Source organism: Agelaius phoeniceus, chromosome 5 (assembly GCF_051311805.1).
Source record: "Agelaius phoeniceus isolate bAgePho1 chromosome 5, bAgePho1.hap1, whole genome shotgun sequence".
Classification (NCBI taxonomy): domain Eukaryota; kingdom Metazoa; phylum Chordata; class Aves; order Passeriformes; family Icteridae; genus Agelaius; species Agelaius phoeniceus.
This window is the reverse complement of record NC_135269.1, coordinates 23,541,909-23,563,873: the sequence shown is the minus strand read 5'-3', so window position 1 is coordinate 23,563,873 and position 21,965 is coordinate 23,541,909. Positions and strand designations below refer to the sequence as shown.

The following is a 21,965-nucleotide window of genomic DNA, read 5'->3' as shown; positions in this document are numbered from 1 at the left end:
GAAGAGGTAATCTTTACCGTTGTTTCATACCCAGCACTGGAGCTCTTTTAAACACACATGCTCCTGCTTCCCTGCCTGCTAGGAAGGATTTCCTGCCATTACTGAGTAGACCTTGAAATTGATTTTGTTCGTTTTCCCTCTTCTGCTCCTCTTTTCTGGGCAGGGCTGCGTCACCAAGGCCCCAGTGCGCCTGGGAACAGGAGAGGGCACAGCACAGCTGCTGTTGGAGCAAGGAGAAAGTGGTTGTCAGGAGGAGCTCGTTCATGAGCAGTGCAGACTAGAGTGATGGTGGGGGAAGATTAAACGTGTGTCTTTGTTTCCCAAATGGATAACAGGCGTGTGTGGGGCAGAGGGTGAGGCAGCCCACGGCAGCTCTGCAATAGTCCTGTCTGAGGTGGGAGAGCAAGACAGTTAGGAAGTTTGTAGTTTAATTTTTAGGAGAAAGGAGGAAAAGACCCGAAAGACCACCACAGGGAATGAGTGATTACGAGGCTCTCACCCTCGGGGTATCAAGCGGCTCTTTACTGCCAGCCTAGGCATCGCACAGGGCAAAAATCATCCCTTGGGCTGTGCCGGAGCAGCATCCTCTCGCCAGAGGCTCCCTCCGGGCTGACTTCAGCGAGCCCGAGGCAGGGCTGGCCCCGTCCCCGGGTGCCCCCGGGGCGCCCTCCCTGCCCTTCCCGTTCCCTCAGCCACTCGCTTCCCTGCGCTCGGACCGTCGCCCTTGCAGCCCGGGGAGGGTGCTCAGCGGGAAGGGGGGGATCACTAAGAGGGGCACGGCCGGGGGCACGGCCGGGGCCGGGCCGGGGGCGGCGGCGGGGGCGGCGCGGTGCGGTGCGGGCGGCGCCGCCCGGCACATATAAGCGCGGCGCGGCGCGGCGGGGCCCCGGCGCCGGTGCTGCTGCCGGTACCGTCCTTCCCCGCCAGCTCCCTCCGGGCTGCCCGTCCATCCCTCCGGCCGTCCGTCCCCCTCTCCATCCCCGCCCGCTTTGTTTTCTCGCCGTCCGCGGGCTCGGGCCCCCCACGCCGCTGCCACCCTGAAGTTTCTGGCGGTGCTGCTGGCGGCGGGCATGCTGGCTTTCCTCGGGGCCATCATCTGCATCATCGCCAGCGTCCACCCGGCCGGCACCGCCGCGCCCGCCGCCGCCGCCGACAATGACTCGGCCGCCGCCGCCCTCCTGCCCGCCGCCGACAAGGGGCTGGGAGCGCTGCACGGCCCCGCCGAGGCGCTGGCCAGCGCCGGGCCGCGCCTGCCGGGGGGGCCGCCGCTCTTCAGCCGCTTCGTCTGCACCCCGCTGAGCACCGAGTGCCCGGCCACCGGCACCGGCACCGCCGCCGGCAGCGCCGCCGGCCCCGAGGAGCTGCTGGCGCTGCGGAGCGCGGCGGCCCAGCTGCGCCGCACGGCGCTGGAGCAGAAGGAGCGGATCCGCATGGACCAGGAGACCATCCGGGAGCTCACGGGCAAGCTCAGCCGCTGCGAGGGCGGCCTGCGGAGCCCCCCCGGTGCCGCGCCCCCCGCCGCCGCCGGGCTCCGCGCCGCCCCGCGCCCCGGCACCATGGGCCACCCTCCCGACGAGCCGCCCGCCGTGCGGGAGCTGGAGGAGGCTGTCCGCACCCTCCAAGACCGAATCGACCGGATAGAGGTGCGAGGGATGCTCCTGGGGACTGGGCGGGATGCTCCCAGGGGATGATGCTCCTGGGGGTCTGGGGGGATGCTCCCAGGGAAAGATGCTCCCACACGTGCCGTTCCCCAGCCCTGCAGCCACATCACCCCGAACTAGCTCGTCCCCTTCGTGAGACTTCAGGAAGGTTGTCCCTGCCTCCCTCTTTCCTGAGATCTCTGCCCAGGGGCAAGGGACTCACCTTGAGCCCTCCTCTCTCCTTTCCATGCAGGGTTGTCCCAAAGCACCAGGGCTGCCCCAGTTTCCCCACAGTCTGCACCCAGGTAGGACACCTTGCTTGCCCCTTGCCTGCCCCATGGCACCTGTTAAGGACTCCTCCAGAGCAGGTTGGCAGCTCTGGCAGCCAGACCCTGCCCTTTAGCAAAAAGGTAAATCCCATCTGATGCCATCATGGTTATGAATGGGACATCTCACAAAGCAAAGTGCAGTGCCCCCCACCGTGAGCCTGGCACCCTTTCCCACACGGTCCTTAGGAGCTGGAGAGAGAAGGACACAGCTGGAGTCCTTCACTGTGCCCATTCCTGTGGCATTGGGCTGTTGGCACTTGGGATCAGACCCCTGGTCCCCATTCTGTAGCAGCTGTGCAGCGTGTGCCTGGCAGGCTCAGCCCTGGCCCAGCCACAGTCCAGTGGCACCAGAGGCTCTGCCATGATGCCTGTCATGGGGCACATCACAGAGTGCATGTGAGTGTTGATTTATTTGGGCTGATTTGGACTCAGCAGTCCCACGGAACTTGGCAGACTTTGCAGGATATGGCTGTGGCACGTGAGAGCTGCAAGAGGAGAGATGTCTGTTTTCCCTGTGGGAATTCCTCCAGGTAGCAGTTATTCCCTGAGGTCTGTCAGGTGTCAGAGCCACCTGCAAGGAGCCTCCTGCAAGTCCTCAACCTTCTCATCTTCCTGTTTGGTTTCCTCTCCACTCTTCCCTGGAGTGTGCAGCTGGGAGGGGGGGCCAACCAGCACTCTTTGGGGTCCCTCTCCTCAGACAACCACTTTCTCCTTGCCCCTCTGCCCCCTCACTACAGACATGTGGGCACAGCAACAGGCAATGGAAATGGGAAATTCAGAGCCACTAAGGTCACTGGCTGAGAAATGAGACTGGGAGAGAGGGTTATTGTAAGCGATGGAGATATGAACAGGAATAAAAGGACAGAGAAAGGCAAATAAACACACGAACACAAGAAGGAAAAGAGCTGGACGACCAGAGAGGAAGCACCTGTGTGCTGCCAGGGTAATGCACACACAGGCACAAGAAGAAACACAGAGGCATGCCAGGCACATGCAGGGAGGGTGGGATGTGCAGCCTGACATGTTGCCCAGGGCAAAATGCAGCCAAAGGGAGGGACAGACCCCACAAAAAACCCCTGAAGCCCTAATCAAATGATTTTCCATCAGTGGAATAACACAGCAGGTATGCTCACGCAATGATAAATTGGGGAAATAGGTCTCTGCACACGTATCCCAGACGATGCACGGTGGGATGGTGCCCAGCACATCAGTTTGGACCTTGGGGAGCATCAGGCCATAGAGCCATGCTCTCCCTCTCCTCTGTGGGGCGGCATCACCCAGGAGCTGCCCTGGCCCCTCTCCCGGGGTTTCTGAGGCTGGTGGGAGGTTTGGGGTGGAGGAGGAGGAGGGTGAAGCTCACCAGGGTTGGAGCAAGCTGTCACATGTGCCCAGGGAGCCTGAAGCGGTGCTGGGACGAGGCTCAGGCACACAGTGACGAGGAAGCCAAGTGGCACAGGACCAAAACTGTTCAGGTTTGTGCTGCCAGGGGTCTGATGGTCCCAGGTACACTCTGCAGGGGAGACACAGCATCCTGAGGCTTAGTGAGCCCTGCCAGGTGAGGAAAAAGAGCAGCGTGTTACAGGTGGGCTGGTCTTTGTCCTGGTGAAAAGTGTTACCAGTGGGTACCACACCCCTGTGAGGGCTGCAGCCCAGCCAGCTGAGCCTTGGGGTAACACCTCAGCTATCCAGGGACAGTTGCCTGTGGCATCCCTCTCCAAATGGCCTCCCACCCCAGGAGCAGACAGCTAAAACTTCCTGGTGGAGCACCTGCATCTTCTGTCCCGCATGGCTTTGGCTGTCAGCCCTGGGAGCCTTCCTGGGATACCCATGGCATGGGAGGCACTCTCAGCCTCCACAGCTGTCCTGGATGATGGCAATGACTGTCCCAAAAGGTGACCTGGATGGGGACAGTCCTGGGGTGGCCCCCATGTGCTGAAGACTGCAAAACCCATTGGGAAGGAGAGGAAATGCTGCCAAGTCTGTGGTGGCTTAGTCTCAGAAGAGAGATGACACAAAATGCCATGAGCCGCTCTGGGAAGGCTGCGTCCCAGGGAGTCTCCAGGCAGGTTTGCCAGCAGGGATTACTGCTGGATGCTTCAGAGCTGGGACTGCAAGGAGGGGGCTGGTGGAAGATTGCTGATCTAATCTGGGCACTCTCAGCCCTTTCTGTAAGGCATAACAAGATTTATTCACGCACTGAAAAACCTATTAAGGCATTTGTTCCTTAATTTTGTCAGCATGGCAGAAGGATTTCCCAGGATGCAGGGAGGGCCTCCACTGTCTCGTTCTTTGTCCCCTGCCATTTCTGTGGGGCTGGGCTAGCATCAGCACAGCATTCACACATCTTCCCTCACCTCTTCCTAACACCACCCCGGCACTGATCATCCTTTCCTCATGAACAGCAGCCTAGTTAGGCTTTTTCATCCTGTTTTTGAGGGTTCCCCCCCTTTGGCTCAGCACGTGCTCATGTCTGTACACTCTGGTGCATCTTGGAACACAGAGCTGAGGGACACAGGTGCTCCTTCTCCATGCTTTTACTTATTGCTGCAAATGGAAAGGGATCGGGGAGAGAATCACCTTGGCTGCCTGGGCTGTGCCGAGATGCAGATGCCCCCCTTCTCCCCATCATCCCTTGCAGGGGAGAGGGGACGGCCTGATGGGCTCCGTGGGGACCTGGTGGAATTGCAACAGCCTGTTTGCTCCTCAGCTGGTTCCTGGCTGTGCCATTGCAGCTGGGGACCTGGCTGCTGGCAGAAAACCCTCGGGTAAGGGAATGGGAATGGTAGTGACCAAGCTGCTTCCCTCGTCTCAATCTCCAGCAGTGCAGGGATGTAAGCACCCAAATTGTGACAGTCCCAGCCCCCCTCCTCCGAGTGAGATTTTAGGGAGACAGGATCAACAGTGAGCCCTTCTCTTGTGAGGAAGAGGGAAAGGCTGATGCATCCCTGTTTTTCTTCTACTCCATGCAGTCCCTTTTGGAGTTTAATGATCCCCAAAGTCCTGCCTGGGTCCAAAGAGGTGGCAGTGTCCAAAAAGCCCTGGTGCAGCAGGTGTGCTGTCCTGCAGCAGGGAGTGTCCCAAGGTAGTAGCTGCTGAGGAGTTTTGTGCAGCCTGTAAGGATTCATGGGTCCAAGGAGCGGAATGGGTCTGCTGTGTGTGTGCATCCTGATCCCTGGGATGTGCCAGGGCTCCGTCCAGCAGGCATCCTCCTGTGCTCCTGCCTGCCCTGTCCCAGCAGCCAAGGTGGGCACTGGTGTGCTGGGGGCCGAGGGGGAGCAGCGGCGCCCAGTTTTGCCGGTGCATTAGTAAATGAGGCTCTGATCTCCTTATGTAAATCAAAGTGCATTTGCTGGCGGAGGGCTGCAGCCCCAGAGAGCGCACGCCGGCGTGGCTGCCGCAGCCCCCTGCCCCCACCTCCCCCTCCCCACCCCCTGCCAGCCGCTGACATTTAACGTGATTAATATTACCTGGCATCTTTCAATCTTTTTTGCCGGTTTTGGTGGCCAAAAAGCATGGAAGGAGCCTCCCCCACAGGCACTGCCCACTCCCCTGCTGCCTGTGCGGCGGCAGATGGGAAGCCGGGTGCCTGCCGAACAGCCAGGAGAAGGCGCTTCCCCCCCTTCCCCTCCCCAAAGGTCACCAGTAAACAGCTGCACATCAACCATTAATAATTTTGCAAATAATTTGCCTTGTGAGAAAGATGCTCGAGCAGCAGCTCGGAGATGAGGATCATGGCTCAGGGATGCAGCCCAGCCTGGCATCGGGGGGATCACCCAGCACTACTCAGCTGCACGGGGTAGAATGGGGAGTCCAGGCTCCTGTCCAGCCATCATCTGCCTGCAGGGATATGGATGGTGTTTGCTGGGATGGCCCTGAAGCCCTGCCAGATGAGGGTGCAGGCTATAATCCCTTTCCAGAAGGAGCATGGGGCAGCAATGGTTCAGTCAGCCATGTGGCTCCGGCTGTGGTACCCTGGCTGCCAACTGGGAAGGACCAGCAAGAGCTGGAAAGAGGGCTGGATGGGGAAAAACTCAGGAGGGGGGAAGAAAGTGAGCAAAAAGGGAAAGACGCGGAGTGTGAGCATGGAGAGGAGCAACAGGAAGAAATGCTCCAAAGCCAGAGAAATGAAAAAGCCATAGGGAGAAAAGTTACAGAGGGAAGAAAATAGCAGCAGGGAGAAAAGCTGGAGGAAGAGGGAGGTAAAAAAAAGTACTCAGTCACTACTGAATAATGTAGGGCAGGCTATCGGGGGCTAGTGAGAGTGACAAAATCTCCCAGCTTTTTCTTTTTTCATCATTAACAGATGGAGCCATGCATGAAAGCAGGGACGTAGGCTCCAAACCCGCAGCTCGAGCAATCAAAGCGTGCGGCAGACAGGAGCGTGCCAGCCCCCGCTCTAGCCAGGCAGCCTGAAAGGACAAGAAAAGCTCCTGGAGCCCACGGGATGTGGCCATAGAGGCAAAGGCAGCCCCATCCCACCTGTGCTGCCTCCTGCCAGTGCAGCCAGCTCAGCTTGGGTACAAATGCTGACAGCTCAGGTGGGAACTATCCCTGCCACGAGGATGAGAATTAAACTTTGCACTTCCCTTCCCTCCTGCCATCTCTACCCTGCCTTTCATGCAGTGCCCAAGACCCCTTTAAAGAACCCACCCTGCAAAAAAAAACCAAACAAAAACAACAAAAAACCCAAAACACCAAAAAACAACCCCACCAAAAACCCCAGAAAAAAACCACCAGCAAACCCCAGCAAAATAGTTAAAGCTCCTTTCCCATCAGCTAATCATTCAATTTTGCAAAGACCAAAGGCAGGATGCTCTTTGCTGGGCACTTTTCACTTACCAGAGAGGTTTTGTGCTCACTGCAAGAGCATCCTTAGTGCTGCCCGGAGCAAGCTGGCAGTGAGAGCTGGCATTTGGTCAGGGCTGGCAGATATCCCCTGCACAACCTCTCTTTTTGTGCTGGGTTTTGCTTTTCCAGGTTGGTTTTCCTCACAGAACTTGTGGGTTTGCCCTGGCAGACCCTACTGGCAGCTCTTGCCAACCTTGGGGCATCATAACTTCCATTTTGTTTGTAGCCTGAGCATGTTGTTGCCCAGAGTGGGTACATTTGTGCCCACACCAACACCATCTTCTCACTTTTCCTCTCCCTGCTGTTCCCATCCGCCAAGGCTGCATCCTGCCCAGCCAAACCTGACTTTCCTCCAGCCTTCCCCTCCCCTCTGTTGTTCCTGATGGATAGCAAAGATTAGGGGTAAAGTGGGCAGGCATCCCTCTCCTTCAGCTTTATGTGCGTGATTATCAGATCCTGTCCAGCCTGGAGAAGCTGGATATAAGAAGTAAGAAAAAACAGGGAACCATAACCACAGGTGAGTGCTCACCTCCCCCAGGCCACCTCTGGGGCAGGAGGGAGGCTGTTCAGATCGACAGGGATGGTATCCCCCATGTCCTGCCAGCACCCTGTGAATGTCCAGGGCTGAAGTGGGCATGCAGATCCCTTGGTGCCAGAGGAGCCAAGGCAAGGGTCTCCATGGCTGCTCCAGCACCTCTGGGAAAGTCTGGCAACACAGAGAAGGTGGTTGTCATCTTTCAGAGCCCACAGCAGAGACACTAATGCACTAAGGGCATGGGGGAAGAAGAGGGCTCCTATTTACTGAGAAACTCCAGGAGCATGGTGAAGGGTCACTTTCTCCCTTCCGGACTGCTTTTCTTCCAGCTGGGATGGGGTCTCCCAGTAACGTGGGATCTGGGGTCTTTGCAGAGTGCAGTAGCAGCTGGGAGCATCTTCACCATCTGCCGTGTTGGATTTGCCATGGAAAGGGTTTTGGTCTGAGTGTTAACCCTGATTGGACAAGACAGGCTCGATGTCCCCAGGTGACGGCTCATGCCTTGAGGGCCAGAGACACGACAGCCTGGCACCAGTCCCACTTGTCCCTGCCATCCTGGTGGACCAGGAGAGGTTGGCTTATGGAGAGCTACCTGGCACATGTGCACACACCCCCGCACGCCAGCTGAGCTCGGCTAAGAGGATTACAGCCCCATTAAGTGATGTTAACGTGCTGGCTATAGGTAAGCAGCCTCACAAGCAGCAGGAGTGGTCAGGAGCTCCAAGGTCCTGCCTGCATCATTTCCTCATCATGGGAGGCTGCCTGCAGGAGCAGAGCCAAGGGATGACCCAAACATCCCATCCTTGCTCTGTCTCTGAAGCAGGAGAAAGTCATTAAGAGCAGCCAAGCTTCGTTTTGCAGGAATGAGCTCAATGGGGGCTCTAAGAGGGGAGGTACAAAGTCAGCTGGAGGCTCTTGGAGAAGACCCCAGTGCGGATATGGGACTGTCATCCCAGCACTACCTGTAGTGCTGCAGGCTGGGCATGTCCTTATTTTAACTCTTATGGTGACACTGTGCTGGATTTTCTCTTTTGTCCCTCCCATTCCCTCTCTCGTGACTGCCGCAAATGCAGCAGGAGCTGCCAGCCCGCACCAATGGCTCAGCACCCACTGCCCCGGCCCTTGCCCGTGATGCCCTCCACTCCAAGATGGAGCAGCTGGAGGAGCAGCTCCTTTCCAAGATCCTGACCCTGCAGAAGGAGCGCCAGGCCGCCAGCACTGACCGCAGCCAGCAGCAGCACAACATCGAGAAGGAGCTGAGCTCCCTCCAGAACCGGGTGACGGAGCTGGAGCACGGTGAGTCCTGCCCTGCGGGGAAGGAGATGGGGCACAGGGTTCCTAACCTAAGGTACATCACAAGGAGAGCCCCAGGACAGGTCACCCTCCTCCCAATTACAGGTGCTGACCTCCCTCCTCTCCTCACCCTTGATATGTAGGACCACTGGGCTACAGCCCTCCTGATGCCTTCAAGGTGACCATCCCTGTGCAGAACAACTACATGTATGCTCGTGTGAAGAAGAGCCTGCCAGAGCTGTACGCCTTCACCATCTGCATGTGGCTGAAGTCCAAGGCCCTGGCAGGCATTGGCACCCCCTTCTCCTACTCTGTCCCGAGCCAAGCCAACGAGATTGTGCTGTTGGAGTGGGGCTCCAACCCCCTGGAGCTGCTCATCAACGACAAGGTCAGCCCAGTTGCAGGAGGGGCAGGAGAGGAAACCCTGCCCTCGTCTTCCCTGCTTCAGTCCCCCTAGGAAATTATATTCTTAAGGGCACTGGTGTGGGGGAGCTGGGAGGAAGGGGGCCCTAGGTTTATGGCGGGAGGCAGGAGGATTGGGAGAATGGCTCATTGGGGTTAGTTCTGAGAGGGAGAAGCAGCACATCTGGATGTCTGTAGATTTTGGGATGCCGCCGCCGCCACCACCACGGGGGTGCACTGCTTGCTCTGCCAGGGGACTTCCCCAGCAGTCCTACCGAGCACCGGAATCTCGCTCTTCTCTCATAGGTTGCCCAGCTGCCGCTGAGTCTGAAGGACAAGGCCTGGCACCACGTTTGTGTGGCATGGACCACCCGGGATGGCAAGTGGTCAGCGTACCAGGACGGGGAGCAGCGGGGTGCCGGTGAGAACCTGGCCTCCTGGCATTCCATCAGGCCCCAGGGCGTCATCATCCTGGGTCAGGAGCAGGTAGGTACCAGTTCAACACCAAGAGCTGCCTGTTAGCATTGCTCTAGTGGGAATTGGCTGGGGGGAAAAGCCCCCAAATGGGGTGAGGGGAGGGGGCAGCGTGGGCAGGAGTGCTCAGGAGGGCAGTTGGCTCTCGTGCCGGTTCATCCCGCCTCCAGGCTGGCCATGTGCTGTCATTGTCTTCTCTTCCCTCTCCATATCCCTTTGGCCTCCCTGCCTCGTCTTGTTGAATCTCTTCCATGCATCCATCCCCTTTCCTCCTTGCCATCAAGCACCTTGCTCTGCTTCTCCCCAAACCTCTCCCTCTCTCCCTTGCCATTTCCCACTGGATGCATGTTCCTCCTCTTCTCTTCATCCCTGTCCAATGACCTCTCCCGCTCTTTCCCAGGACACCCTAGGGGGACGCTTTGATGCCACACAGGCCTTCGTGGGAGAGCTGGCGCAGTTTGGCGTGTGGGACCACATGCTGGCACCAGCAGAGATCCTGGCCTTGGCTAACTGCACCTCCCACCTCCAAGGGAATGTGATCCAGTGGGATGACCAGGCGGTGGAGGTCTTTGGAGGTGCCAGCAAGGCAGGCTTTGCCGCCTGCGAGGAAGGGAGGAAGGCGTGAGTGGCCCCAGTCCTGTCCCCAGCACCGAGGAGCCCTCTGGCAGCCCTGGAGCAGGGAGCCCCTTTCTCCCCTTCCAGACCAGTAAGCCTTGCTGGGGCAATGCTTGAGCCCCCCGTGCTGGTGTCCCAGGAGGGAGAGGGGCCCCTGGAAGCCTCCCTGTTGTCCCTGTGCTGGTGCTGTGGCTTGTCCTCATTCCTGGCAAGCTGGCTCCTGAGTCTCATCTTGCCCCACTTCTGTTTTGGGTGGAACTCGCTGTACCTGCAAGTGTCCCTGGTACAGTGAGGGTCGTCACCTTGTCACACCTAACAGGAAGTGGGAAGGAGAACTCCATCCACTTTGAGTGCAGTCCAGCCTCAGTGGGATGCCAGGGTGCAGGCATCACCTGAACACACCCCCTTTCCTTATTTATTTCTAGCAACCTCACTGTCCAGTTTTATGAGCCTGCATTCCAGGATCTCCTCTAACCCCACCCTTCTCCTGCTGCCCTGGTTTTTCAAATGTGGCCCAGGGAAGCTGAAGGAGAATGGCAGAGAATCAGTGGCACAGCACTTACCCCCCTGCACGTCTTTCCCTGCCTCTGCTGCCTGTTTGGGCAAGACTCCCCGAGGGGATCCAGGCTTTTAAGGCAGAGGGGAGAGAGCAGTCCCCACTGCCTCCAAGCTGGGGAATGGGTCAGCCACCAAGGGAATGGGGGGAAAGGGGCAAAGCATCTCCCCCAGCGCTGGCCGAGGGGGAAAGAGTGCAGCACTGGCATCGAAGGGAGCAAAAGCAAGAAAAAGAGAGATTGAGGATGGTGGCAGTCAGAGGAGCCCTGCCATCCATCCCCCAGTCTTTTGGTACTGGATTGGGCTACTGCCCTTGGTTCCACCCAGTCCCCTTCTTTACCTGCTCCTTGCCAGGAACAGGGCTGCCACTGGCCTTGAAACTGGGAGGGTGAAAGAGCAGGCTGGTGTTTTCCCTGTGGAGTGCCTGAGAATCCACTGTTTCCACATTGCGTGGTCACCAACATCTCGATATGTGAGTGTGTGTATGTGCATACATGTGTGTGTGTGTGTGTGTGTGCGTGTGTGTGTGTGTGTGTCTGGGGGTGGGAGGGTTATTTCGGGGCTCTCATGGTTGCTCAATGCAGTGTTCAGCTTCCAGTGTTCCCCCTACCCCTGGTCCCACTTTGGGTGACAGCTGCCCCCTCCCCTGGGGGAGGCAAAGCTGGCAGAAGGGACAGCCCTGCCACCCCCCATCCCCCTGCCCAGGGTCTGTGCCAGTGCTGGGGTGGCTCAGCCCGCTGGGAATGACACGGTGGGGATGGGGAGCAGCCCGTGTGCCAAGTGGGAACACTGCGACCTTCGGGCACCCTGAGGAGCTGCCCCCTCTCCCGCCCTCCCTGCCTCGCTCGCTCGCGCGCTTTCTCCAATGCACGTTTGTGAAAAGGGCCCCGACGCGTGCCCGTGTTGGGACGTTTCTTTTGTAAAGCTGATCGTGAACAATAAACGTGATGTTTTCTGTTCCAGCCTCCTGCAGAGTGCGAGGTTGCTGGGGGGATGGATGGGACAGGTCAGCCCAAGATGGGGTGGCCTCCCCAGGGTGCTTAGGGTTGCATCACTGAAGGGAGTTGGTTGGTCCCACTGCTGGCATTACAGGAACATCAGCACAGGGGTTTGGTATTGTTGCCACAGAGGGGCAGGAGATGGTCTGGCCACCTTTGCTCTACCCCACTGCAGAGCAGTATGGGGTACAGGCTGCTGCTGGTGGGGCATGTGGGCTGAGGGAAACACTCTCCATGGAGGGAAGCAGAAACAAGTGAGAAATCCTGGCCTCTAAGTCAGAGCATGATAGCAAGGAACTCATATTGAGTGTAAATCTAATTAAGTACCAGTAATGAGTTTCTGACCTAGCTAGGCACAAGATGGTTCAGGCATGACTCTTGGACCTCCTGTTGTAGAACAATTCATGACCAGGTCTGCATGGCGCTTTTGCCTCTCAGTGGGTCCTGCTCCTCCTGCGAAAGGCACAGCTTCACCAATATTTGGGGGAAATGGAGCACAAAGCCAGAGGACTGAGTTTTCCCATTGCTGGCATGCTGGTGGGATCTCCTCTCTGAGTCAGAGCTGCCCCCTCTCCCCACTTCTCCTTCTGGAAGGTGTTTAATGCCATAAAAGAAAGGCTGGCACTCTCACCTTCAGCACATCTTCACAAAGCTGAGGGCTGGTTTTGAAGAAAAAGTATGTACTTCAACTGGAACACTGGTTCAAGGGCCTTTGCTGAGCTGGAGGCTCACACCCATCACTAAGAGGAGAGGGTTCAACAGGTGCCATCTGCTCGTGTGCCAAATAACACAGCATAATTAAAGAGCACAACATTTTTTAGAGGAGGAAATGTCAAAAACCACTGATGGGATCATAAACTCAGAAAGAGGTTTAAAGGGGGAGGGAAACTGGTCCAGAACACCCTGCTATCAAAACTGCAGAAGCACTGTGAGAGGGGTCTTGGGGCTGCTGGCCAAGGCAGGAGAAACGTGAGAGGATGAACAAGGATGGAAACAGCCTGGCCGCTGATGTAGGCTATTGGCAAAACACCCATCTCCTCCAGAGCCCGGAAACCCAGCCCACGTTGAAACTGTGTGTAAATCCTCTCCAGAAAAGCAGGAACAAAGGGAACACCAGGAGATGCTTGATCAGGGCCTTCAGTGCTGCCCTCCTCATCTCTGCCAAATGATGCTGGCATGATCCTAATCCCAGCCATGTGCAGTCCCCAGGATGTGGATCTGTCACTTCTGGAACAGGAGAATGGGGGGATCCCAGTGGCAGAGCTTCTGCAGGGTGAGCTTCTCTCTCCCAGAGGTTCACAGCCAGTTAGGCAGACCTGGGGGCACACAGGAGAACTTGGTAGAATTTTCCCAAACCTTTTAAAATCTTCCAGCAAATGCCTCCACTATAGGGCTCTTCAGGAAACAAAGGCATTATGGAGAGATTAGAAACTGGATGGGAGACACAAATGAAGAGCAGAAATAAATATTTGATTTCCATCCTGCCCTGGCTCTCTGCAGGAAGCAATGTCTGCTTCTTACCCGTCTGAGGAGGACGAGAGCAAGATGAGACCATTTCTTTTCAGTAAGCTGAGCCTTGCGAGAGCTACAAACTTGCAACAGGGCTTAAAAGGTAGAGGAGATGACAAATCAATAGCTTTGCTGGCTGCAAGAAGTAATTACAATGACTTACACATATTGCTTGCTTCTAAATTAACCAGGAGCACTCAGGAGTAGCCCCATGTCTCTCTAAGGGCAGCTGGCTGGAAAACAACATGTTGTGCACAGAAGAGATGAGGAACAACAAAGTCAGCCTTGAGGGAAAGAGGAGGGTAAGGAAGGAAATATTTAACAGTGGTGTGGAGAAAGGCAGATACTTCAGCTGGTTGGCTGTGTTATACCCAGACATCCAGGATAGGGGGGAAAGGAGGAGGGCACCAAGAGCTGGGCAGTGCAGGGCAGGGGCACAGCTGGGCTGTGGCAGCTCAGCAGGAGCTGGCACAAGAGGAGACGGTGTGGGAGACAGGCGGGTGTGATGGATGCCGCCCACGTGCTGTCCTCTATCTCCCTGCCAAGGGGCTGTAAGCACATTTCAAGGAGAGAAAAGGAACTGCCATTTCCTTTCCTAATCTGCAGAACTCGCTGCTGCAGGGCTTTCTGCTAGCCAGGGACTTAGCCAGACTCAAATACCACCCAGCCCATACTCCCAAAGGGGTTTGTCTGACAGTGAAGAAGTCCAAGTTGAACATGGCAATGGGAAACCTTCAGGCCTGATGGTGTTTGAAAACTGTGTTTGGAAAGAAAATGCTGGCATTTATGAACCCCTCTAGCCCCTGCCCCTCTTTCCAGAGGGCACCACTGGCCATTCCCAGGGACATGGGCAATCCTGGGACCCCCCATTTGAGTGAGCTTTGGGGATCTCCTGTGCTCCCCAATACCTACAACCTCAGCTGAGTTTGCATGTCACAGCTCCCTGCGGTGTGTCAGCCTCCTGGTGCCCTCAAACGAGGCCAAGCCAGCCAATACTTGTCCCCAGGAGGTGACTTCCAAAGTCCCCACTACCTGCTCAGCAATGGGGTGCTGCCTAATTGCCTCCTTTCACCTTCCTGTCCTGCTGGGAGCCTCCCTTGCTCCCTCCCAGAGCCAGGAAGGCTCATTAAGACTTGTGCAGTGCTCGTACAGGGAATGCGCCACAATTCCGGAGCATCTGGCACAGGAACAGCCCCCACACGGCTGCTAGTGCTGCAGCAACAGACCTTACTAACAGTAGCTGATGTTACTAGAGGTAGTAGCTAGGGGAACACGTGGGGCACTGTGTTTTCCAGCAGACCAGGGGATCAGCGAGCTGCTCTGTCCTCTGGCACAGAGGCTGCCACCCATTCCTGCACACCAGTGTCCCCATCTCTGCCTTCCCTCAGCTCAGCATGCTGGGGGTTCTGATCCCAGCAAAATGTGGTTTCAGCATTCCCACAGAGCCTCCTGAGAGCTGCCTCCACCCCATCCTGGGGCAGCTGCCCCCAGCCTTGGCCCTCAGTTATTTTCCAAGGCGCTGTGGAGCAGTGCCCAGTCCCTGGGCTGTGCTGGCAGGCTGGACAGCAAGCTCCAGCCCCCCTGCTTTACCACACAGAGGAGGTGGGGCATGGCAGAGCCTGTGCCCACAGTGACAATGGGGAAGTCCCCAAACCTGGCCAGAAACAGGTCAGAAAAGAAAGAAAAGAAGGCTGTCCTCCACCTGATGAAGAGCCAGCCTGCTGTCTGGTTAATGAAGATGACTAAAAGAAAGCATGAGGCTCTATATTTACTACATGTATGTATATTTTGCAGCCAATGGTTACTTTTCTGTGCTCAGCTAAGGAGTACACACACCCTCATGTCAGAAGGTAAAAAGTAAAGGTACTTTGTTTCAATGCATTTCACTGTGGCTGCTGAAAGCAAAGGGATTGAGTTTCCACCTCTGATTAGTGGCAAATAAGGCATGACCAGCCAGAGCAAAGCAACAATTCCAGCTCCCTACAGACCCACAGGGGTGAATTGAACCCTTGCTCTGGACTTGCTTTCACCTACAGAAGGGTACCTGGTCCACTAGTACTGGAAGTTAAAGATCAGGTGCTGTCTGTGCCATCAGAGCCAGCAGCAAAAAGAGCAGTACACGTAACCTTTGTTGGCTCAACAAGGCTCCCACTGGCTTGCAGTTATACAGAGGCAGCCTGTGGAAACCCTGCACTTGGGGGTCCAGAAACCAACTGCTCACATTTTGTTAAGTCACAGTAGGTGGAGGCAGGCCAGCAGAACGCTCTCCTCCCTCAGGAGGCATCTCTGTCTTGCAGCCCCACTGTATCACCCACCACAATCACAAAGACATGGCTTTTCCTATCTTTGGCCCAGTGCAGTTTTTGTTTGGCCATTTTCCTTTAGCTTCTCACCTAGGAGCCACTGATGAATAACCCTCACAAGCAGTCCCCACATTCCCTGAGGGCAACACTCCTGGGGGTCACACTGATCAGAACCAAAGCAGGTTTAATTGAACCCAGAACCACACAGACAAGCGTGCTCTGCCCTGCACATGCACACAAACACCCCAGCTCACACTCACTTGCTACTTGGTAGTAAAAGTGGGTGAACTACACAGGGATTAAAGCATTAAAAAAACCACAGCAAGAATACGGTGCTTGAAAGAGCCGTGTCCCTGGAGAGATTAGAGTAGCTGCCTGGAGATAAAGTAATGATGATGGAAAGATCTTCTTCCTCACAGAGATTCTCTTCCTAATTATCTTGTCTGAAAAGAAAAAATGATGATCTCCCAGCTTTTATCTGTCTCTTGACAATTTTAGCTCTGTTGCAAGAGGCCCAAAAGAGGAAGGAGAAGGAATTAGCCCAGGAGGCAGGAATGGTAGGAGAACGAGTGACACAGGAGGCAGTGCTTCATTTTTGTCACCACCAGCAGTGACAGAAAAGGAAAATATAAATGATCACTGCAGCTTTGTCTTCCCAAGCCCAAAGGCAGCTTCCCTGCCCCCAGCACTGCTCTGTCAGGCAAAGGACAGCCAGGAGGTCGGATTCACTGCTGAACCTGTGGAAGAGATTAACAAGGTGCTGTTCTCCCCTGATCACAGGGCAGAGCTTGGTGCTACAGGGAGGGAAGAGGACTCCTGAGCTGGCAGGGGCAGGAGAGTGCCCAGATTGTTCCTCTCCCACTCTTTTCCTTCTCAAACAGCTGGAAAGCAAATTCTTCTTCCAGCAGGCAGCGAGCAGCAAGAACGTTTCAAGCACACACCAGCCACAAGCACCACATGAAAAATCAGATCCATGAGCCACTCTGCAAGACCAGGATGGCCACTGATGGAAAACCAAGCATCACACCCAGCAGCTGGGGCTTTGCACAGGAGAAGTCTTTCCCTTGGTATTATCCTGGAGCTTGCTGCTTCTCCATCCTTGTTAATTTCAGACGAATGCAACCCTAGACCTCCCTGAAAAGTGATTAAGACCTGGTTTAGAGGCAATCCATGTTTGGCTAGCAGGGTGCAGAGACAACAGAGGTTTTGTAGCAAGCCCAGAGCCAAGAAAAACCTCAAAACAAATAGATATTACAAGCATAAAGCTACAAAGGGCGGGAGGGAGGCAATTTTCTCCGTGGGGGATGGAGGCTGGTGCTACAGGAGCTGTTTGCAAACTCATGATTCATCCCCACAGCATCACTTTCTCCTTCTTTACACTCCTGTTGACATGCAAACATGAGCTGTTGCCACTCCCACACAATGAGAACTGCATCCAGTTCTGGAACCCCCAGCTCAGGAAGGACTTTGAGGTGCTGGGGCATGTCCAGAGAAGGGCAAGGGAGCTGGTGAAGGGTCTGGAGCACAAATCCTGTGAGGGGCAGCTGAGAGAGCTGGGATTGCTCAGCCTGGAGAGGAGGAGGCTTAGGCACCTGATCACTCCCCAGTTCCCTGAAGGAGGCTGTGGCCAAATGGGGGTCAGCCTCTTCTCCAAGCAACCAGACAGGACAAGAGCACACAGTCACAAGCTGCACCAGGGAGGTTCAGGCTGGACATTGGCAGGAAATTTTTCACAGAAAGTGATTAGACATGGGAATGGGCTGCCCAGGGAGGTGGTGGAGTCTCCTCCGTCCCTGGAGGTGTTTAAAGAAAGGCTGGAGGTGGCACTCAGTGCCAGGGTGTGGCTGACATGGCAGCGTTCGGTCACAGGCCGGACCATGATCTCAGAGGGCTTCCTAACCTGATCTGTGGTTAAAAAAAAACCCAACAAAACAACCAAAATTTCCCCAAATCTCTCCTTGTTCTTATATTTATCCTAGTTTTTTAAAAGAAAAAATACCTAGAACTAGGTCCCTCAGGGATTTTAAGTCAGAAAAACACGAAGCTGCCAGACGCCAGCGGGGGACTGGGGGCGAGGCACAGCACAGGCGCTCCGCGGCCACCCCTCTGCCGCCAGCGCCCCAAGGCCCCGCGCGGCGGCCGGCAGGGAGACAGCCAATCAGACGCGCCGAGCAGCACAGCCCGTCCAATGGAGGCCGAGGGGGCGGGACTTCCCGCGCCGGTTGCTATGACAAGCGCGGCCCTTCCTTAGCAACGGCGCTGGGCCGCGGCGGCCGTGCAGGTGAGGCCGCGCCCGCAGCTCCGCGGGCCCGCTCCGTGCCGCTGGCCGAGCTCTGCCTCCGCCGGGACGAGGGCGGAGGGGCCGCTTCGGGCGTGCGGCCCGCTCGGGCCGCGTTCCGCTGCCTCGCACCCTCGGACTGTGGCCGCGGGCACGCCCTGGGCTGGGGGTGGGTATTGAAGGGGCTCCCGGGGGTGGCGCCGGCCGGGCGGGCGGGGGGGTCTGTCCTGCGGAGGTCGGGGTTTGGGTGCTACGGCCCCCGTCTGACGGCTGGTGGTCTGACTCGGTGCTTTAGCCAACAGCTCTCTGTATGTGTCATACATGATTGGTGTGTCGCCTGGCACCGTGCTGGTTTCGTTTTCCTTTTAATATCAGCTCACCCTTGCTCCCCTGGGTAGGAGAGGAAGATGCTTTGTTCTGGGGGAAAGAGGGAAAGAGCCAGAGGGAGGACGGCTATGAAATGCTCTGAATCTGTCGGTCAGTACTGTGCCTCTGCGTTGCCCGGGTGGAGGCAGGCTAGTAATGAGGCCCTGAGGCACGTCCAGAGTTTTCCCATATGGCCCTCCCCAGCTGACACATGCTCCGGAATCTGAGGAGCAAGTGCACAAACGAGACCGAGATGTTCCTGTTAAACATTTCCGTCCAGACGAGTGCGCAGATTCTGTGCCTAAAATACTCCTACCCTTCTCTTGTCATGTGCAGTTTGAAATTACTGCAGATAATAGTGTCCTGGGAAATCCTTTTGGAATTAATCAAGAGTGGTAGCAGCTGATATAGTGTTCTCTTATCCTCTCCTGAAAGCTGTACCTTGGCTCAGCTCTTCCCTCAAGCTCCACTGGTGCTTCTGGGAAGTGCTGTGCTCCTCACTTATGGAAAAAGATACAGTTTAATAATTTGTTTGCATTAATGGTCTATGAGCTGAGACTCTCAGGGGGGTGTGAAGGTGCTGTTGAGGAAATGGCAAGTGAGTGAGATAGCATTATGTTCTTGTAACAGTTTCATTTGCCTTGTGTTTTAATTGAAAGCCATCTGTCTCTTGCCCGTGTTTGTTTTTGTTGAAGCAGTGTCCTCTAGGCCAAGAAGCGAGTCCTCCTGCTGAAGAGAGGAACACCAAGCCCTGTTCCTCTCAGCTGGCTGTGCCACAGCACTTTGCTGAACTCCAGGTAGCCCCTCTGCCCCTTCCTGGAGTCTCTGTGGAAGGACCATGGAAGAAGCTGAGGAGGAAAAAAAGGACGAGGCTGATTATAAAAGGCTTCACAGTTTTCCTCTGATTAGGGTATGGAGTGAGATGGATTGTACATTTACCAGTGTCAGAGATGTGAAAATCTGTCTTCATTCTAACTGTCCTTCTCCTGCTGTGTAGCTACTGTGAGAACATGTAGTGCTGGTCCTGTGGAGAGATCCTGGTTGTCACTGCTGCTTTCTCCCTGTCCTTGATCTCTCCTGGGGAAATCTAATAGCTCCAGTGTTCCCCATGACAGCCAGAGGAAGCCTGGGGCAAAGTGATCCGTCAAACAGATTGAGAGCATACCGCCTTTGGAGCCCTCTCTTGTGTTCTGGATGCAGCTTGCTTTTTGTCCTGGAGAAGCTGGAGCAAAAGATCTTGCTAGCCAGCCAGATAGCAGCAGCAGAAGAAAAGGCTGTGTAATTTAGATTTCTTTGTTACTCATCTAGCAATAATTAAGAACTGTGGTGGAAACAGTGTTAGTATGCTTCCCCTTTATCTTATAGCAGAATGTCTTATTATAGCAAATGTCTTGATTTCCTTCTTTAAGCTGTGCTTACACGGTGCTAATTTTCATGTATGTCAAGAAGAATTCCTCACTGGCTGGAGGAATGGTTCACTTACAGTGCAATAAACCTTTTCAGGTTTACTCCATCTAAGCCCCTGATAGAGCCAGTGCAGAAGTTAGAGCAACTTACTGCTGTCGTGTGTGCAGCTCTGATTGTTGTGCTCAGCTGCCTGTCTGTCTGTCTCATTGCCCTTGGCAGCACTCGGACATGCCGGAGGAGATGCGCGTGGAGACCATGGAGCTGTGCGTCACAGCCTGTGAGAAGCATGCCACCAACAATGAGGTACCAGCCACCTCCCACAACGGGCAGCCTGCTGATGCTGCAGGGGCAGGGATAGGGGTGTAGGGCAGAGCAGAGTCAGGTCCTGGCATCCTGTTACTCTCTGCACTGAGCTGGGGTAGAAGGAGGCAAAGAGCTTGGCTAGATCTCAGATTCAGTTCCCTTGCTCTGCAAGATCTAGAATAGCACTTTGCAGAGATAAGTAGTGGTGCTGGCTCCCAGACCTTGCCTCCTTGCTTATCCTGCCTTCCTGGGACATGCTTCCACTCTGTTCATAAAATGCCTTGTGTCCTGAGGGCTTGGTTCAGAACTGCTTGGAGTCTCTTGTTTTCGGGATGAGTACATGGAAGTCTGTTAAGTATTCCCTCTTGGCTTTAGGACCAACGATCAAGGGAATACATACCTTGCTTCATGGGCAGGGCACCACCTGTCACTGAACAATTTTCCTCTCACCTTTTTTAGGATCAAGCAGGGTGTGATCTGGGAGAAGCAAGCCTTTTAAAAGCCAGCCTACTTTCAGTGTTTTGGTAATTAGCTGGAGGAAAAAAAAAAAGGACTCCTGTAAAAATAGCTGCAGCTTAGTGACCTGAATCTGCTCTCATGGTCACTGCAACCAGTATAACTCCAGCAGCATCTGAAGCAGAGCTCTTGCTTCAGACTGTGTGAACTAGAGAAGTGATGCAGTTCTAGCTGCTGGGCTGGAGGCTGCTGAGACCAGTTCTACCCTTGGGTTTACCTCTGGGGAGCTCCCAAGTCCTGCGGTGCGGCTGCTATACCTGTTGCCTATGGCATGAGTAGTCTTAAAGGGAGGAGAAGATTCGGGGGATGTTTGCATAAAACCTCTCTGGTTGCTTTGTCTCACCCTATGCTGTCTTCCTTAACATTCTCCAGAGCGCTGCCAAGATGATCAAAGAGACCATGGACAAGAAATTTGGGTCCTCCTGGCATGTGGTGATTGGGGAAGGTTTTGGCTTTGAGATCACTCACGAGGTGAAGAACCTGCTGTACATGTTCTTTGGTGGCAGCCTGGCCGTGTGCGTCTGGAAGTGCTCCTGACCCCTGGCCAGGTCCCAGACTTGCTTGAATACAAGAGATTTCTTCCTGCTTTTGACAAGTTTTGTATGATCTGGAGGTGGGGCTTTATTTTTAATACTTAAATGTCAAGATTTCTTTTTTTCATACTGACGTAACAGTTCTGTGGGATACGTAAAGCTGGTGCGTGTGTGTGTGTGTGTATAATCTTGCTAAACGGTCCTATCCTTGCTTGTGGGATTTCTCATCTGTCTGGCTCTTTCCTTGGTGTTTGAGCTGGAGCAGGAGGGAAGTGAGGAATAGGTAATCTCACAACACACTGCACAGCAGCACTAGCAGGGGAAAGCAAAAGCAAGAAGGTGCCATCTAGCCCTATGTTTCTTTTAACTCCCCTTTATTCCACATAGTTTTCCTCTCTGCTTTCTCAACTACCATGCAGTATGGCTCTGACCAGCACCTGTCTTTCCTCTCACTGGATGCTGCTTGTACATTCTTCCTTTCTTCTGAGATGTCTGCTCAGACCTGACAGCACCAAGGGTCTCCCTTCAGGCTGTCTGTGGAGGTGTGAGCCACAGGGAAGCAGTCCCAGCTTGCCCTTCCCTGCTGTTTTGGGAGGGTACAACAGCTGAGCTGCTGGGGTGTAGGAGGTTGCTATGCAAACTGCCCCCTCCTTTCTCACCCACAGCAACTGAGACAGCATGAAAACACAGGCGGCTGACGATGCCTGGGGAGTGGGTGAGAGCTCTTTTTAAGGCTCAGATGCCTCCCTGTCAGTTCCTGGGGGTGTTGCAAGTGCTGTGTACTTTCAGCATCTTGTTTGGAGGCTGACAGAGAAAGGAGGATCCATGTGAAATATAACTTGGTCATCAGAAGCCTAATGTCTTTCTGGACTTGCATTCTTTTAGCCTGTTTCATTTTTGAAAGCTGTTGGTGTTGGAGGATCGAATGAGCGTAACTATGTTACATGTATGGTGTATTTATAAAACCTGGGGAACTGTGTTTTTACAATAAAAGTTTAGTAAAATGTCTTTGCGTGCGTTTATGTTGGCAAAGTAGTTCAAGAAACATGGAAATGAGTAAG

At 55.0% G+C, this 21,965-nt stretch overlaps 2 protein-coding genes across 4 annotated transcripts; both read left to right on the top strand.

Moving 5' to 3' along the window:
* The first annotated feature begins 860 nt into the window (after positions 1-860).
* Positions 861-11,653, top strand: NPTXR (neuronal pentraxin receptor). Its single transcript, XM_054631497.2, has 5 exons — positions 861-1,643; positions 8,426-8,648; positions 8,789-9,033; positions 9,354-9,533; positions 9,922-11,653. The coding sequence occupies exons 1-5, from the start codon at positions 1,071-1,073 to the stop codon at positions 10,144-10,146; spliced, it is 1,446 nt and encodes a 481-aa protein (XP_054487472.1). The 5' UTR covers positions 861-1,070; the 3' UTR covers positions 10,147-11,653.
* Positions 11,654-17,686: 6,033 nt separating this feature from the next.
* Positions 17,687-21,912, top strand: DNAL4 (dynein axonemal light chain 4). Of its 3 annotated transcripts, none has more exons than XM_054630847.2 (4): positions 17,687-17,782; positions 18,844-19,055; positions 19,772-19,855; positions 20,744-21,912. In XM_054630847.2, exons 2-4 carry the CDS (start codon positions 18,984-18,986, stop codon positions 20,906-20,908), a joined length of 321 nt encoding a protein of 106 aa, XP_054486822.1. In that variant the 5' UTR covers positions 17,687-17,782; positions 18,844-18,983; the 3' UTR covers positions 20,909-21,912. The 3 variants fall into 3 exon arrangements, with proteins under 3 accessions (XP_054486822.1, XP_054486820.1, XP_054486821.1); XM_054630845.2 differs by lacking the exon at positions 17,687-17,782 and adding an exon at positions 17,789-17,948; XM_054630846.2 differs by lacking the exon at positions 17,687-17,782 and adding an exon at positions 17,789-17,948 and having other exon boundaries at positions 18,841-19,055.
* The last annotated feature ends 53 nt before the right edge of the window (positions 21,913-21,965 follow it).

What these genes read in the sequence shown, in the direction of transcription:
- NPTXR (XM_054631497.2), top strand. Translation starts at nt 1,071, where the DNA reads ATGCTGGCTTTCCTCGGGGCCATCATCTGCATCATCGCCAGCGTCCAC. An exon ending in ACCGAATCGACCGGATAGAG is followed by an intron (nt 1,644 to 8,425) that starts GTGCGAGGGATG and finishes CCGCAAATGCAG; the next exon opens with CAGGAGCTGCCAGCCCGCAC. An exon ending in AGCTGCTCATCAACGACAAG is followed by an intron (nt 9,034 to 9,353) that starts GTCAGCCCAGTT and finishes CTTCTCTCATAG; the next exon opens with GTTGCCCAGCTGCCGCTGAG.
- DNAL4 (XM_054630847.2), top strand. Translation starts at nt 18,984, where the DNA reads ATGGAAGAAGCTGAGGAGGAAAAAAAGGACGAGGCTGATTATAAAAGG. An exon ending in ACAGTTTTCCTCTGATTAGG is followed by an intron (nt 19,056 to 19,771) that starts GTATGGAGTGAG and finishes TGCCCTTGGCAG; the next exon opens with CACTCGGACATGCCGGAGGA. An exon ending in AGCATGCCACCAACAATGAG is followed by an intron (nt 19,856 to 20,743) that starts GTACCAGCCACC and finishes AACATTCTCCAG; the next exon opens with AGCGCTGCCAAGATGATCAA.